The sequence below is a fragment of the Antechinus flavipes genome, chromosome 6, assembly GCF_016432865.1.
Source record: "Antechinus flavipes isolate AdamAnt ecotype Samford, QLD, Australia chromosome 6, AdamAnt_v2, whole genome shotgun sequence".
Taxonomy (NCBI): Eukaryota; Metazoa; Chordata; class Mammalia; order Dasyuromorphia; family Dasyuridae; genus Antechinus; species Antechinus flavipes.
The window spans coordinates 242206308-242223514 of NC_067403.1; the positions used below are offsets into that span (position 1 = coordinate 242206308).

At 35.0% G+C, this 17207-nt stretch overlaps 2 protein-coding genes across 2 annotated transcripts; both read right to left on the reverse strand.

Annotated features, from left to right (window-relative positions):
- Positions 1-507: 507 nt before the first annotated feature.
- Positions 508-1437, reverse strand: LOC127541547 (vomeronasal type-1 receptor 1-like). Its single transcript, XM_051966776.1, has one exon. It carries the CDS (start codon positions 1435-1437, stop codon positions 508-510), a length of 930 nt encoding a protein of 309 aa, XP_051822736.1.
- Positions 1438-12126: 10689 nt separating this feature from the next.
- On the reverse strand, positions 12127-13053 carry LOC127541548 (vomeronasal type-1 receptor 1-like). The gene has a single exon (XM_051966777.1). It carries the CDS (start codon positions 13051-13053, stop codon positions 12127-12129), a length of 927 nt encoding a protein of 308 aa, XP_051822737.1.
- Positions 13054-17207: the final 4154 nt, after the last annotated feature.

A 17207-nucleotide genomic window follows, 5' to 3' on the forward strand; every position in this document is an offset into this window, starting at 1 on the left:
GACAGAATGAGGGAGATGAGTATACCATATTTTGCAATCTACTTATAGTTTTCCCACATAGAATGTGAACAACCACTGGGAATCACTTTTCACAATTATTCTCTCCCTACTTTATCCAATAGTCAGCTTTATAATGGGGGCCTTTGATGTGGAAGGAAAGAAATCTCCTAAGAAATGTTTCAGAGGTAGGAATCAACTAGATGTGGCAAGTGATTTATATATGAGCAGTGTGAGTAAAGAAATATGAATGGTTCTGAGCTTTCAAACTTTAGGTGACTGGTGCTACTTTTTGAGAATTGTGGAAGAAAGAAAGAGGCTTTATAGTAAAAGTCAGCTGTTTTGTTTGGGATTTATTAAGCATGCTTCTAAGGTGAAAAGAGTCCTAAGGTAATGTAAGGGAATTCTACTCTATGGGAGAATCTGCCATGTAGCATGGAGAGGAAAGGAGTGGATGGGCTAATTCACTTTTGTGAATTATTATTTTTCCATTCTCCCCAACAATTCTTATCAGCCAGAGGATTCTTTCTGGCAGAACCTTTTTAAACATAAGAAAACCTGCAAGGACCTAAGTATCTGGGTATCCATGTTGATCAACATAAAGGGGCTGACTATTGGATAAAGCAGGGAGAGAATAATTGTGAAAAGAGACTCCCAGTGCCTAGTTGCTTTAGTATAAGCTATATAAATGACAAAAGGGGAACTGGCTGAGTTAAAGCAGACAAAGCTGCCTACCAGCATCAGGATGGCTTTAGTGGCTCTAGTCTCATGGGAGATTCTGGGTGAAAGGCTGATGTGAATGTGTTGGACTTGCTGGCTGTGTCTATAGAGGACAATCACCATGTAGCCACTTGAGCAGATCATGAGACCCATAAACAGAGCATCAATAATTGATTTCCAAATTAGAATTTTTATAGTATCTGTGGCATGCCAATTGAAAGAGCTATGCCCAATCTTCCATATTTCTGTACTGTTGTTCCTTTGATGATGGATATTGATAGCTACAACAACATCTATCAGAACATTGAAAATCCAACAAAGCAAAGAGCTGGGAACAATATACTTGGGGGCCCTAGTTTTGACCTCTATCCACATAGGACTGTTGGGACTGATGACAATGGCCTGAAATATACTCAGGAAGCTGGTACTGCAAAGGGAAATGCTCCGTGTCACTCTTATTAAGTAAGTTAAAATTTTCCCCATCATGTCATCCAAGAATGATTTCCACCCCCACATATTTATTATTAGGGGGATTCCTCTGAAAATAATCATCAGAGCATGAGCTAAGGCCAAGTTTATGATTATCAGACTAATGTATCTTTTTCTGTGAGTGGTGACGAACTTCAGACTATGAAGATAAAGAAGGAACATATTTCCCAGCACTCCAAACAAAAGCAGGGTCAAGAAGACAATCTTTAGGTCTTCTTTATAAGAGCTCATTCCTTGGTGTCTTGAAAAGCTTTTCTATCAGATCCAAAGTGACCTAGGGAGAAATCAGTGGGAATTTGAATTTTCCAGATTATTACCCAGTAAAATCTCTCAACCAATTTGCCTCCTATATGAGGAATACCAAATCTTCCCAGATAAGTAACACTACTACTTTTATAAGGCATGTATTCAAATTATCAGGACAGCTAGAGGACTTAGTTGACTGCACTGTAGTCAGAAACTATATGAGTTCAAATGTGGAATCAGACACTTATTAACTATGTGACTTTGTACAAGCCACTTCACTTTCTTTACCTCAGATTATTCATTTGTAAAATGAGCTAGAGAAAAGCAAAGCTCTCTAATATCTTTACCAGGTAAAACTGAAATAGGGTCATAAAATTTCAGATGCAAGTAATCAGCTAAGCAATAAGAAATTCAATTTGTCAACTCACAAACACTTTTTATTAATATACTTAGTAAAATACTAAGAGAACACTTTCTAAGTTTCTCTAAGCCATGGTTTTTGCTCTTGTACTATGGTCATCATCTCCCACCAGTACCTTGGACTGTTCCTGGGCTCATCAACTTTGATGAGCAAATTTTTGCCTTCACTTCTCAGGATCCATGTCTTCTGCCACTTCCTTCCCACTGCTTCACCATTCCACTGAACCTATTCTTAAGTCCCTTTCAGTAATCCTTCCTTTGTTGGTTTTTCCATTAGAATGTAAGCTCCTTGAGGGTAGGAACTGTTTTTTTCTTTTCTTCTTATTCCAATTTCTTAGCATAGTTTCTGGGCCATAGTGAGACTACTTGAAATGTCTTTTGTATAACTGTCATTTGTGGGAATAAATCAAAGCCTGTAGGTGTAATTTTGAGTCATCCTTTTTCTTTATGCAATCCTGAGCAAAAAGGTTCTGCTTTCTGAGAAAACAAAGTGGATAGTTTCATGATATATTTTCTTTGCTCCCCTTTTGTAAAGGGCCACAGATAATGGGGGAAACTCTGCTTGAGGTATAAGACCCTCCAGTCCAGCCAGGGAACCTGTTGACATGTCTGGTTTGGCTCTTCACCCCCCTGGGGATATTTCAGCCTTCAGGAGAAGTCAGGGGGTGGGACAATCTGTGTTGTACTTGAAGCAGAGATACTAATGTAGCAAGGAGACATCTACACAACAATAGCAAGTTGCTTATGTGGCCACACATACACAGTATCCTATAGTTAGTGCATGTCTAGTATAGTTAGCTTATGTGCAGTGTACTATAATGATGTAAGTGTACTGGAGTATTTAAGGCTGAGAGATTTTGAAATAAATGAACTCCATGTTCAACCATCCACATGAGATTTGCCTCCTCACTCCTCACTTATGATCAGAATTTGGGCTCCTACCAAAATCCTCTAGTGAACAAGTCCCCACACTACATCCATTAGCCAGGAATTAAGAGGGTTTGGCAAGATTCTAGAGACATCTACAAAAAGTTCTCCTCTTGCCACTTATCTGACATTAAGAGAAACTATATCATGTGGAAATAGATATCTTACATGGGTAACAAATCCCTTTATATATATAATAGTTATTCGTGAAAAGCAGAGCATAAAAATGGAGGGAGTAATAGGTAATTCTGGCATCTCATAATCTTTACTTTTATCAGAATGGGAGAAAAATCAATGGACATTTTGATATTTAAAGAACATGACTTCTAAATTATCCATTCAACGTAATAGGAAAATTATTGAGTTTGGGAGAAAGGAAAGGGACATATGAATAGAAGGTCAGCTTAGTTCAACGAGTATACTAAATTAAAATAAATTCATCATTCAAAGGAAAATGAATCTTGCAGATAGATTAAAAAGAAAAAAATAAAAGAGTAATACGTATCTGTGATTAGTTGGGCCATGGATGAGTGGATGAGATGAAGATTTTTGAAGTGGGGAAAAATGTTGTCATTTATATACCAATTTAGTCAAATTATTATTTTTCATTTTCATCTTTGAAAAAGGGAGAAAACACAGAGAAAAGAAATACAAAAGAACAGGTGAAGGAAAAGACAAAATTAACAATCATCCTTATAAAAGTAAATGGTATGAATTCCCTTATAAAATAGAGCACAATGGAATATATTAGGAATCTCATTTCAACAACATTATTTATTTAAAAAATCCTTGATTTATAACTAGTCACAAGAGGAAAAATTAGTATCTAGAAGCACCCAAGATGCTTCATATGACCTCAAAAATGGTAACAATCATAATTTAGGAAAAGATCAGTAGTAGTTAAAATATGATAAAAGAAGATAAGCAGGGAAACAACATTATTCTTAAAGATACCATAAGTAAATTAATTTCATATATATGTACATATATGCAACAATTATATTTCCATTTGTATTCTAAATACATAAGTGGTACAATTAGTAGGGTGACAGATTTGGAGTCAGGAAGACTCATCTTCCTAAGTTCAAATGCTGTTTAAGACAGTTACTAACTATATGAACCTTGGCAAATCATTTAAGCCAGTTTGTCCAAGTTGCTTATCTGTAAAATGAATTAGAAAAGGAAATGGCAATAATATCTTTGCCAATAAAATGCCAAATCTATTCACAAAGAGTTGAATATTATTGAAATGATTGAACTATATATTATGTATATATAAAACCATGTAATTTTCACAGTTCAATCTTGATGAAGAATTACACATATATGTGTTTAATATATACATATATGCACATATACACATATATTCACCTTTTGGGTCATGGCCAATGTGGGAATTTTTTTATTTTGATTTAACTATGCTTTATTATTACAAATGTTTCATTTGTCTATTTTCTTTAATGGGGTAGATTTGCTGGAGGACAAAAATAAGGCTCTTTAATTGAAAAATAAAGAAAATTAAAACAATAATTGCAGACTTTAGTTCACCATATATCTAATAACAAGATAAGCAACAAAGAAATTAAAGACATGAATAGAACTTTAGAATTAAATTAGAGATATGGGTTCTTTGTTTATTATTGAACAGCAACAAAAAATTCTCATCTATGAATAGAACCCTTACAAAAAGTGATGGGAAATTCAAATGTTGATTGTGCATTTTATATACAATTCTGTAACTCTATTCTGTATTTGAAACAAAACCCCAAACTTCTTTGTCTCTGAATAAACTCATGAGTTCAAGGGTTTAGTCTTTCTTTCAAAGTTAGATGACAAAAGCTTGTTTTCCCACAGTCACTGTTAATTAAAAAGAAACTCTAATTTTGGTTTTAGAGAATTATTACCTCAGTAAACACCTATAAATCATTTCTGTCAATGGAAGCTTGTTCTAACTTTAGTTTCTGAGAAATTGAATGATAATTCTGTGTTACCCTTGAGAAAGAGACCACTAGATGACCTTGTCCCATCGTAAAGCTCTATCCTTGTAAATTTTAGGTGGTTTTACCTGATTATCCTAATTCCCAGGGGAACTGGCGAGGAGGCGACCTCCTTGGTGAGTCTACATCTACTAGTAAATCCATTATCAATGCCCTCAAGATGCATTTAGGTCTTATAAATTCATAAAATCGATCCTTCAGTTCATGTGCATGCAATGCGAACTTTCTTTAATATAACCAATCATAATATGAGCCAATTTTATGATTTTCTGTTCTTTATTCTGTGCTTATAAAATTGAGTTATATGTTCAGTTCTGGTCTTTTACATAGAAAGAAGGTAAGCCCTGGGCTTGTTTATTGGCAGTTCTCATGCTTCTCAGGCTTAATAAGTGTTATCTTGCCTAAAGGAATGTACCTCAATTTACCTTATTGTTAAGTTCTACCAGACAAGGTAATCATGTTTTGGGGCATAAACCCCTTTAAACAATAACATCTGGCATTTATAGGATAATGATAATAATTGTTATTATAATAGCTCTCATTTCTATAGTAATTTAAGGGTTTCAAGTTTCTTTCCTAGGTCATCTTGTTTGATTCTTACAATACCCCTTGGAGGAATGTGTTATTATTATCTACATCTTATAGATTAAGAAACTGAGACAGACAAAGATTAAGTGATTTGTTTAAGCTCAAATATTTAGGAGGTATTTTAGGCAAGATTACAAGTCAGTTAGCATCTATTAATTGTCTATTATGTGTTAACCAGTGTGCTACTTGCTAGGAGTACAACAAAAGGTAAAGACACTCTAAACTCTCAAGGAGTTCAAAATTATGGGGAAGACAACACACATGATGCATATAAACAAACTACACAAAGGGCAAATGGAAAATAATCAGCACAGAGAAGGCATTAGAATTAAGGGGGATTGGGAAAGGTTTCTTGTAGAAGGCAAAATTTTATCTGGGACTTGAGGGAAGTCAGGAGGTAGAAATAAGGAGAGCAAGCATCCCAGGAAAGATTTGAGATTTGATTTGAGAGCTGTAATTTCTTTTTGGTGGAAAAGCAAGGATACCAGAAGTCACTGGATTAAACAATGTATGAGTAGTTATAAAGTGCAAGAGGTGAAGCTATGTGGTTCATTGGATTCAGTGCTGAGCTTAGACAAAGGAAAACTCTTTTTCTGGAATTAAAATCTGACTTAAGTTATTTACCAGCTATGTAATCCATACCAAATCACAACCCTTTTTGCCTCAGTTTCCTGATTTGTAAAATTGGCTGAAGAAGGAAATGACAAATTGCTTAAGTATCTTTGCCAAAAAATCCTGAGAAGTCATGAATAATTAGATATGACTGAAAAATGAATGAACAATAAAAGCAAAGAGCAAGAAGTATGAAAATGTGGGGAGATGGGAGAAAGATTAGGTTCTAAAGGACATCAAATGACCAACAAAGTAACTAGATTAGAATTGGAATTACAACTCCCTTCCTTCAACAAGACCTTGGGGCAATAGTTGCTGGAATTCAGTATGTTTCTAGGGCTGCTAATGAGTCACAATCCTTCAGCATCTGTCTAGATTTCCTTCTCCCTTATCCCACATATGCTCCTTCATCCTAGTCTAGAAGGGTAGGATACAGAGTAGGGGGACAGCAGAAGAAGAGGCCTAACCATGTCCTCTTTGCATGTACAAAGTCCTTCTTGCATCCCAGTATCTTAAGTGTCTCTTTTTAGGCAGCTTCTCTAGAATTCCTGTCTTGTCTTCCCCAGGCAGAGAAAAGATGCCTGCTTTCTTTCTCTGGGAAGGGACTCTACCAATTCTATCTCTGAGAATAAGAGACCTTCAGTCACTTACCATGTTCTCTGTTGCACAGGGGGTAGAGCTCTGCAAATTGGTATGCATGAGGTGGCACTGGCAGGGTAATTATAAGGAAAATTGAGTCTGACCTCATCTCCTCCAAGAGTTGAAATTATCATGTCATTTGCTGGAAAAGTGACATTGTTAGCCCAGGGAAATTGAGAAATTTCTGAAGAAGAGGAAGAAATTAATTTGTCTGAGGTGCAAATCCCCATCAACAATGACTGTAGGTTAATTAGTCTCCTAAGGACCATGTGTGATCTATTGGAAGAGACACTTTTTCTCTTCCTAATGGGAGGTAAGAGAAACATGTAAATAAGGGTCATAGAAAAAAGGGGGCAAAGACATCTGATATGCTAAATGAGGACCTCTAAGACTCTACTTTGAGGTTACTGACATCCATCCATCTACCCATCCATCATCTATCCATCCATCTATCCATCTATCCGTCCATCTGTCCATCTGTCCATCTATCCATCTATCCATCCATCTGACTATCTATCTATTTACCTACCTACTTAGCTATCTTTTTTTAAACCATGGTTGCCATTGAAGGTCTTTACTTTGCTGTATACTTCTGTGCTCTTTTGAAGTTATCCCATTCCAAAGCAAACAAATTTTTGATAAAACATAGAGATGCTTTTCTCTAGGACATATTGGGATTGTTTCTACGGGATGGTCAATCCTGCTGAGTTAGAATGGTCTTAGTGTTTGTATTTTTCAGATTCCTGGCCAAAGTTTTATCCTAAAGTATTTGTGAGTGTGTGTGTGTGTGTGTGTGCGTATGTGTGGGTGTGTGTGAATTGAGAAGAAATTATTTGCCTAGGGTCGCATAGCTAGTAAATGTTAAGGGTCTAGTACTGGATTTGAACTCAGTTCTCATGATTCCAGAGTTGGTGTCCTGTTCACTGTTCAGTTGTGTAGCTGCCCCAACTACCGTGTATTCTTAAAACAATGTCCAGGAGCCCTCATACTCTGTTATACCTGAGCTTACATTCCCCATGCATTGAAATTAGAAACTGAGTTTTGGGGAGGGATAATTTCCCTGGATATCATTTGGATTAGACTGTTCTCTCTACCTTCAAAGGATGATTCAAGGGACATCAAAATCCAGAACTTTTCAAGTCACTCTTAGTCTATAACCATCCATTTCAGTTAATGGACTAGTCAAAATTTTCATTTGAATTGCCTTCTTTTTTGGGTATAACATAGACATGAATGTTACATAGATATGCCCATTGTCCCAGGGACATCTCAATGTGCCCATCAAGGAATTGTGATTATTGGCCTTTTAAGGGTTCATGATCTGCCTAGAACAGGAGTCACTTTTCCAGTCTTTGAGGACTCCTCAATTATGGTGGCCTGTTTTGTATTTACCACTCTCTTCCCCTCTGTAGCTTTTGCAATGGCCTGAGGTAAGAGGAAGAAGTAGGCAAATGCAATGACCTGATCAGCTCCAAAGACACAGTCCCACCCCAACTCTGTCTTGAGGATGATTCATCCACTCTGTCAGGACTTTTGTTTTGTAGTGCTCATGACCTGCCAGAATCAGGTGGTTTCCCCTTTCTTATCTCCAGCAAGCATTAAGAACTCTTACCAGTCAGTGCTGGGCCATTGAAAAATCAATGAAACATTTCTCTTTCCCCTTTTCCTTCCCTGGACAATTTATTTTCCTCAAAACAATAGTAATAGCTGCATTTTATTTAATTTGATTAGATAGAAATGGTTATTTTTTTCTTCCATCGGAAAAAAGAACACAATACTCTTGTAAAAATATGTTTAGTTAAACAAAACACATTTTCACTTTGACTTTGTCCAAGAGTATCTTTCTCCTTCTTTTTGAGTTTAGCACTTCTCTGTCAGGGTGGATGTAACAGTACTTTGCAATAATGGTCATTGCATTAATCTGAATTATCAAGTCTTTCAGTTATCTGGCTTTATATATTTTTTGTTATTGTAGAAATTGTGCTGATTCTGTCTTCTTCACTACACCCCCTTTAATACAAAGTTATAAAATTTTTCTGAATCTTTCCATGGTTTTATTTCTTTTGGCATAGTAGTATTCCGTTACATTCATGTATCCTAATTTATATAGGAATATCTCAATCATTTGACACTATTCTAATATTGCCTCTGGCACTTACTAGCTGAGTAACTGTGGATAGGTTACTTGAACTCTTCTTGACTTATCTTCTCATTTCTAAAGTGGAGATAATAATTACACCTGTTTCTTAAGATTATTGTGAGACTAAAATAAGGCAATTTTTGCCAAGTACTATACATTTTAAGTGCTATATAAATGTTAGCTATTATTATTGTTTTACCAGTGTAGTTTAAATCCTGGTAATGTTATGCTCTTTTATTTTCTATTTTTTTCTTGACCTCTTGATTTTTTTCGAGTTCTATGAATTCTTTGGTAATTGTGTATATTATTGAATAGTTAAATTTAATTAGTAACATTATGTTGCTTAGTGTACTTTTAAAAAAGTATACTTTGGTCCAATTCTGTAAAGAATGCATTTAAAATTATATTCATGTTGCCCCTGTGTACATTCCAAATTATTTTATGCATTTGTTATTATATTTAGTAAAATTTTGTTTCCTTCTTCCCTTTTATACCTTGCTGGTATACACATTGTCACTTTGTTTCCTTTGGCTAAGACCATGTACCATATATGGTTTGGGTGCTAAGATTGGTATAATAAGCAAGGATGACAAAAAGCTTATTTTTTAAATGAAAAAAGAAGACTCATCTGGTCACCATTTCTTATACTCCTCCACTGCTTCCTTCATGGTAAAATATAGAGCAAGTGGAAGAGGGGCCAATTGGAGAGGTGCTTTTTTGGACAAAAAATTAGACTGTAAAATATTGTAGGGTTGGAACAATGTTGTGATTAAAAGGACAATTTTGTAAGGCTTCCATTTTTAAAGTATTGGGTAGTTATGTTTTCTTAAGAAATCAGTTTTAGTTATTTGATTTTTAATGAATAAACTATTCCTTATGATTGAGTATTTAATCAGCATTTACCTTGAAAAAGAAACTAATTTCCTGAGTGTATTTTATTTTTTAATTAATATATTTTATCTTAATTGTATGTAAAAAAAAGTTTTTTTTAACATTTATTTAAAATTTTTTAGTTTCAAATTTTCTTCCTCCTTCTCTTTCCTCCTCCATCCAGACAGTAAGCAATTTGATACAGGTTGTACATGCATTCATGTAGTATCTATTTCCATATTAGTCTTGTCATGAAAAAACAATTCAAAAATTCATTGAATAAAATAAGTGAAAAAAATTTTTTTTACTTTACTACGATTTTGAAATTTGTTTTAAAGTTTTTCCAAAGATTTTTGTTGGCCTTTGTCCAGTTAAATTGTTTTTTTTTTTTGTTTGTTTGCTTTGAAGCTTTGCTTGTATCTATTTTGACAATTTTGTATTGTGATTTTGTATTGTAATCTTCCCTGAAACAATAGTATTTTTTATGGTCAAGCTTTAAAAATTGTTTGCTCATTTTCTAGTCTCTTTTTGACTTTGAACTTTATGTTAATGTGGGCTCAGTTTCTAGTTGTAGGGAGATTTTCACATTTCCAAGTTTTTGAATTTTTTGCAATTGTATTTTCAGAGCTAGTTCAGGGAGTTCCAGGACAGAGTGATGTGGGAAGAGGTATGGTCACTGCTTATGCCCTAGTTGTTGCTTAGGAATGTTTGTTATTCCCTTGAGATAGAAACTGATGATACTCTTCAAGTTCCCTTTCTTTTTGAGACTAAAGTGATACTCCTCCTTAAGGTTCTTGCTCCTTTGTGATTGAAAGCAATAATGCTCCTTATGGACCCTTAGCTCTCTTGACCAAAAGTGCTCCTTTATAATCTTTAACTGTGTGTCAGCATTGGATGTAGTTAATAAAGTTGCCAAACACTGTCTGTCTGGCTCTAGATCCAGTTAGCACTGGATAGCTGAAGGGGCTCCCTGTAATCTTTTTCTCACCAGTTGCAAGGTTACCTTATCATTTTTTGCTTGAGAGCCACTGAAGTGGCTGCTACTTCTGTATTAACAACTGAGTCCTACCATTGGTGTTTCCATTCAAGTGAGTTCCAGTCCAATCTTCACCTCCATGTCATGGATTCCTTCTTACAAATTTCTAAATTGTTTTGAGCTGGAAGATTGTTTTACCATGACCTTTTGTTAGCTCTGTCATTCCAGAATTTGATTCAGCATTTTATTTTAAATTTACTTGGAGGGGAATGTTGGAAGAGTTCTTTTAAAAGCTTCTTTTCCACCATTTTGGCTCCAGTTCTGAAAAATTCTCCAATATTAATTTTTTGAGCATTCACTTCATTTCATACTGTGCCTTGTTCCTAATCATACAAGTCAAAAAAAGACATCCAATCTTTCTTTAAGATTCTTTTATTTTGAAGAAAAACTAAATTTATACACAAGAAGAAAGTTATACTGTATATATAAAATCTATACTGGGGAAATTTAAGATAATCATGTGTGTTCTTGCATGTGTGTAAAAGTACAAATTTTTTTGTGAAGGCACACACTTTTCTTAGGCACAAGAAAAACTTTTTTTAGAATGTAGTATCTCAGAGTTGTTTCATAGGAAATAGTGGAAGATTTAAAGTGGAGTTGGGCAGAGTGCACTTTCCATTTTTATAAGATACTATATATGTGCAGGAAATAGAATATTTCTTTTTTTTGGGGGAGGCGGAAAGTTGGAACAAAAGGATTTGCAAGAAACTGAGTATTTCTTATAAGGTTAAAAAATATTCAGTCCAGTTTAATTAAGACTAGGGATATTTCAGGTCAAATGATGAGAGATTTAAGTGAGAAGTGGGGTTATACTCATTTTGGGACTAAAAGCAAAATTTAAATTTAAATTTAGAAGAAATTTTTTTAAAATCCAGTATCCAGTAGTGAACCACTGATACTCTCTGAGCAGGGAAGTGACACAGTCAAGTCGATGTCCTAAGAATATTACTATAGGGACTGACCAATTCTCTAGGAGTGAGATTAGAGTCAGAAAGACAAATAAGACTCTCTCTCAAGAATGAATGTAAGGCTCAAGAAGGGCCAGAATTAGAATTGGGGCCTTTGATGTGGAAAGTTATGTTATAGAGGTGGAATCAAGAAGGCTTCTTGACTTCAGTCAAGAAGACTGAATTATATATGGGAGGTGAGTGTGAATGAACAACTGAGACTTGTTGAGATGTCTAAAACTTTAGGTGACTGGTGGTAAATTTTTGAGAATTCAGAAAGAAAAAAAAATATAGGTTTCATAGGAAATGTAAAAGATTTTGTTTGGATTATATTGAGTATGAATCTAAGGTAAAGACATCCCTGTGCCAGTATAGAGAAAGACCTCTGTGGTAGAGCCTAGTATACAGCCTGGGGATGAAAGCAGTGAATGGCCTAATTTATTTTTAGGCCCTTTTTCTCATTCTCCTCCCATATCCTCATCAACCAGAAACGTCTTCCTAGCAGAATCTTTTCTTCCTAGCAGACTTATGTGAGAAAACATGCAAAGACTTGCGCATCTGAGTGTCAAAGCTGATCAGCAGAAAGGGGCTGAGTACTGGATAGAACAGGGAGAGAATAATTGTGAAACGTGGCCCCCAATGCCTACTTGCTTTCTCAGAGGCAATATAAATGACAAAAGGGGAACTGGCTGAGTTAAAGCTGACGAAGCTGCCCACCAGCATAAGGATAGCTTTGGTGGCTCTGGTTTCATGGGAGACTCTGGGGGAGAGGTTGGTGCTGTGAATGTGCTGGAGTAGCTCTTTGTGTCTATAGAGAATTGAAAGCATATAGCCACTTGAGCAGATCATAAGACCCATAAACAGAGCATCAATGACTGAATTCCAAATTAGAATTTTTATAGTATTTGTGGACTGTGAGATGAAAGAACTATGCCCAATCCTCCATCTTTCTGTACTGCTGTTCCTCGGATGACTTATATTAATAGCCACGACGACATCTGTCAGGATATTGAAAATCCAACAGAGCAAAGAACAGGGAACAACATATTTGGGGGCCCTAGTTTTTATCTCTGTCCACATGGGACTGTTGGGACTGATGGTGATGGCCTGGAAGACACTCAGGAAGCTGGTGCTGCAAAGGGATATGCCCCGGGTCACTCTTATTAAGTAAGTTAACATTTTGCCAATCATGTCATCCAGTAAAGATTTCCACCCCCACACATTTATGATTATGGGGATTCCTCTGAAAGCTATCATCAGGGAATGAGCTAAGGCCAAGTTAATGATTATCAGGCTAATGGATGTTTTTCTATGACCAGTGATGAACTTCATGATGTGTAGGAAAAGGAGAAATACGTTCCCCAGCACTCCAAACAAAAGCAAGGCCAAATAGAGAATATATATATTTTCTTTAGGTGAAATCATTCCTTAGGGTCTTGGAGAGCTTTGCTGTCAGATCCAAAATACCCTGGGGGGAAACAAAGGAAGGCATGACTTTTTTATAGTAATAATTTCCGGATAATATTCCCCAACTTAGCTTTTTTTTTTTTTTTTTTTTTTTTTTTTTTAATAAAGAATGGTGAATTTTCCTGGATAAAAATGATCATTCCAGGATTCATAAAGTATATTCAACTTCTCAGGGCATCTGCATAGCTTGGTACACAAAGTGATAGATCTGCAGAGCATAACCCCTGAATTCAAATCCAGCATTAGACATTTACTAAGTTTTTGACTCTGGGCAAGTCACTCAATCCTGTTTGACTCAGTCATTTCATATGTAAAATTAGCTGGAGAAGGAAATAGCAAACCACTTCTATATCTTTGCAAAGAATAACAGAGATGAGTCATAAATTTTCAGATGTGAATAATAGATTAAAAAATAACAACTCCACTCATCAATTCAGAAAGATTTATGAATAATTTAATGTGTGCTCTGGTAACACACCACCTTTAATCTTCCTCTCTGTTCTGCCTTTTTGCTCTTGGGATATAATCATCATGACCTTTCTGCCAGTACTTTGGACAATCCCTGGGATCATCAATTTTGATGGATGAGTTTTTGCCTTAGCTTGCCAGGGTCCACATGGTCTGGCCACTTCCTTTCCATTGCTTCACTATGTCAAATGCACCCATCCTTGCTCCATTTCAGTAATCCTTCATTTGATCGTTTCTCAATTGGAATGCAAACTCTTTAATTCTTATCCCCAGTATTAGTATTTAACACAGTTCCTGAAACATAGTAATAACATTTTGGGGTGTTTATAACTTAAATTTGGAGGGAATCAATCAAATCTGTCTATTGGGAAGTCTTAACCTTTTAACTAATAATGACCAGAAAAGCTGTTAAATTTGTTGTTTTTGACATTGAATGATCATTATAATCTGATAAAAACTCTTTCTTAGTGAAACCAGATTTTCCAGTTTCATTTTTTGTGCTCTTCTTAGCCCATGAATTAAGAAGTTCCTTAGAAGGGGCTGAGCAAAATTACACAGATACTTATACATAACTCCACTCTAGAAGGAGATGACATGAAGGATAATAAATTGGAAAAGACCTTGGGAAGTTATACATCATAAGATTGTCTAATTACTCTTTTGTCACTTTCTTATTTTAAAAGAGGGGAAAGGCAAAAGAACTAAGAAGTTAAAGAGAACAAATTAAAGCAAATACAAAATTAATAACCACTATTGTGACAGTAAATCAGATTCCATAAAATAGTAGAGATATTAGAAGGTATTAGAAATCTGATTTCAACAATGTGTTATTTATAAAAATTACCTTTGATTTATAAATATCCAAATAGAAATAAAGTTAGAATCTTGAACAAAAGCCATTATATTTCAGGTGAACTTAAAAAAAAAGGAAACAATCATGATTTCAGAAAAGACCACAATTTAATAGATAAAAGAAAATAAGCAGGGGAGCAGCTTTAAGCTTAAAGATAAGATAAATTAATTAGTGTAGCATACAATAATTATATTTGTGCATATGTATTTTGTATATAAGTGACACAATACACAGAGTATCTGTCCTAGTATCAGGAAGACTCATCTTTATGAGTTCAAATCTGGTTTCAGATATTTATGGCAAACCAGTATTTTTGCCTAGAAAACCCCAAGTGGTATAGACATGACTGAAATGGCTAAATAGAAACAATAATTACATAGAAACATACCCACATTATCACAACAGTTAAATATTTAAAGAAAAGATTAATCCAATTATAGGAAGAAACAAAAAGTGAAGCTAAAAGTGAAGAATCTTTTCATTTTTTCAATTTTATTTCCCACTTTTTTCTCAGTACATTTTTATTTTTCCAAATGAATATAAAAATAGTTTTAAACATACATTTCTGTAAGATTTTGTGTCCTAACTTTTTTTTTCCTATCCCACCTTTCCTAGACAACAATCGAATATAGGTTAAACAGGTACAATCTTTCTAAACATATTTCCATATTTGACATATTAAGTAAGAAAAACCAGACAAAAAAGTGAAAAATGTGAAAGAAACAAAATGAATAGAAAAAAGGTGAAAATCCTTTGCTTTGATCCACATTCAGTCTCCACAAAATAACTTTCTCGTTTTGAAGATACTTGAGGAGTGGGTTTAATTTTGTTAGATTAAGTACCATTTATTCTACAACTAATCAATTGTAGATGGCTACGAATAGGCTGTCCTTGGAGAATGAGTCCAAGGCAGCAACATATGTACTAAATATTAGTCAAAATTTTAATTTGTGAAAATCAAATGAAAACATTCCTGAGATCCCACTCTCACCCATGTTACTGACAAAAGTGATAAAAAAATGTTGGAGAGATGAAGAAGAGCAGGTACATTAGTGTACTATTGGTTAAAGTATGAAGGTGTCTAGCCATTCTGGAAGGCACTTTTAATGCCTCATGATCACCAAATTGCCAGAAATATTATTACTACACTCAAATAATAAAGAAATAATAAGGAAATTTAAATAAGACAAAAAGGATTTATACATAAAAACAGACAGAGGTTGTCTTTATTCCATGTGAATGTTTCCATTAAAGAAAGTTGGCATAGCAATCATGAATCTTGGTGTTTCTGGCCAAATTATATTTAGTGATTTTCATCTTCAGTTCCCGGTCTCTGATATAGAAAAGAGGTGAGCCATTGATTTACTTATTGTTTGGCAGACTTCCCTGCTAATAAATATTATCCTGCTCAAAGAAATGTTCCTCACTTTACTTTGTTGTTAAAATCCACCTGACATAGTAGTTATGTTTTGGGACATAAAAACCTCATGAATAATAATTTTTAATATTTATCATCATAATTATAATGGTTCACATTTCTATAGTGCTTTAAGGTTTACAAGACACTTTACACAGATTATCTCAATTAATCCTTACAATAATGGTTGCAGATATGTGCTATAATTACTTCCATTTTACAGATTAGTAAATTGGGGCAGCAAAGATTAAATGATTTGTATAGGCTCATGCATTTAGGTGTTATTTGAGGCAAGATTTGAACTCACATTTTTCTGACTACAAGTTCAGTGCCCTATGCATTGCACCTCTGAACAACCCTGAGACATATAGATGCAGAATTATAAAGTGTATCATTTAGTGAGTCATTTAATCAACATTTTAATATGACCATTATGTGCTAGGCAGTGTGCTATTTGTTAGGGATACAATAAAAGGCAAAAAGCCAGTTCCTCTTTTCAGGGAGTTGAGTGTCTAATGGGGGAGACAATACATTCACCAACCCACGCACTCTGTACAAATCAACTATATACAAAATAAATTGGAGGTAATTTATTAGTCACTAGAATTAAGGGGAATTGGGAAAAAGGTTCCTGTAGTTGCTGAGATTTCATCTGGGACTTGAAGTCAGGTGGAAGAGATGAAGAGAGAGAGAGAGAGAGAGAGAGAGAGAGAGAGAGAGAGAGAGAGAGAGAGAGAGAGAGAGAAGAACGCACCAGCGCATCTTAGTCATGGGAAACATCTACTGAAAATGCCCAGGGGTGAGAAATAGTCTATCTTTTGAGGAATAGCCAGGAAGATAGATTCACTAGATTGAACAAAATATAAAGAAGCAAAAAGTGCAAGAGGGACAAGTAGAGGGATCAGAGACTGGAGAACTGGACCCACAGTCAGGAAGACTCATTTTTTTGAGTTTAAATTTGCCTCAAACCTTCATTAGCTGTGCGACCCTTGGCAAGTCACTTGGTCCCCTTTACTTTAGTTTTCTGATCTGTAAAAAGATCTGAAGAAGGAAATGTCAAATCGCTTCAGGACCTTTGCCAAGAATACCCCAAGTGAGGTATAAACAGTCAGATAAAACTGAAAAATGAGTAAAGAACAATAACCAAGTGCAAGAAGACTGGAAACGTATGGGGAATGGACAGAGTTGGATATGAAGGTTATTGAATGCCAAAACAAGCATTTGATATTTGAGGTTTACAGGGAATTACTGGACTTTACTGAGTAGGGATAGAGGAGATATGAATCTCAGGTTTAGGAAAATTCCTTTGATGGCTGAATATTGATCTGGAGTCAGAAGTCATTTCTTTTACTTCAAATCCTGCCTCAGAGGCCT

Coding starts and splice junctions, on each gene's coding strand:
- LOC127541548 (XM_051966777.1), bottom strand. CDS start 13,053: ATGATTTCACCTAAAGAAAATATATATATTCTCTATTTGGCCTTGCTT.
- LOC127541547 (XM_051966776.1), bottom strand. CDS start 1,437: ATGAGCTCTTATAAAGAAGACCTAAAGATTGTCTTCTTGACCCTGCTT.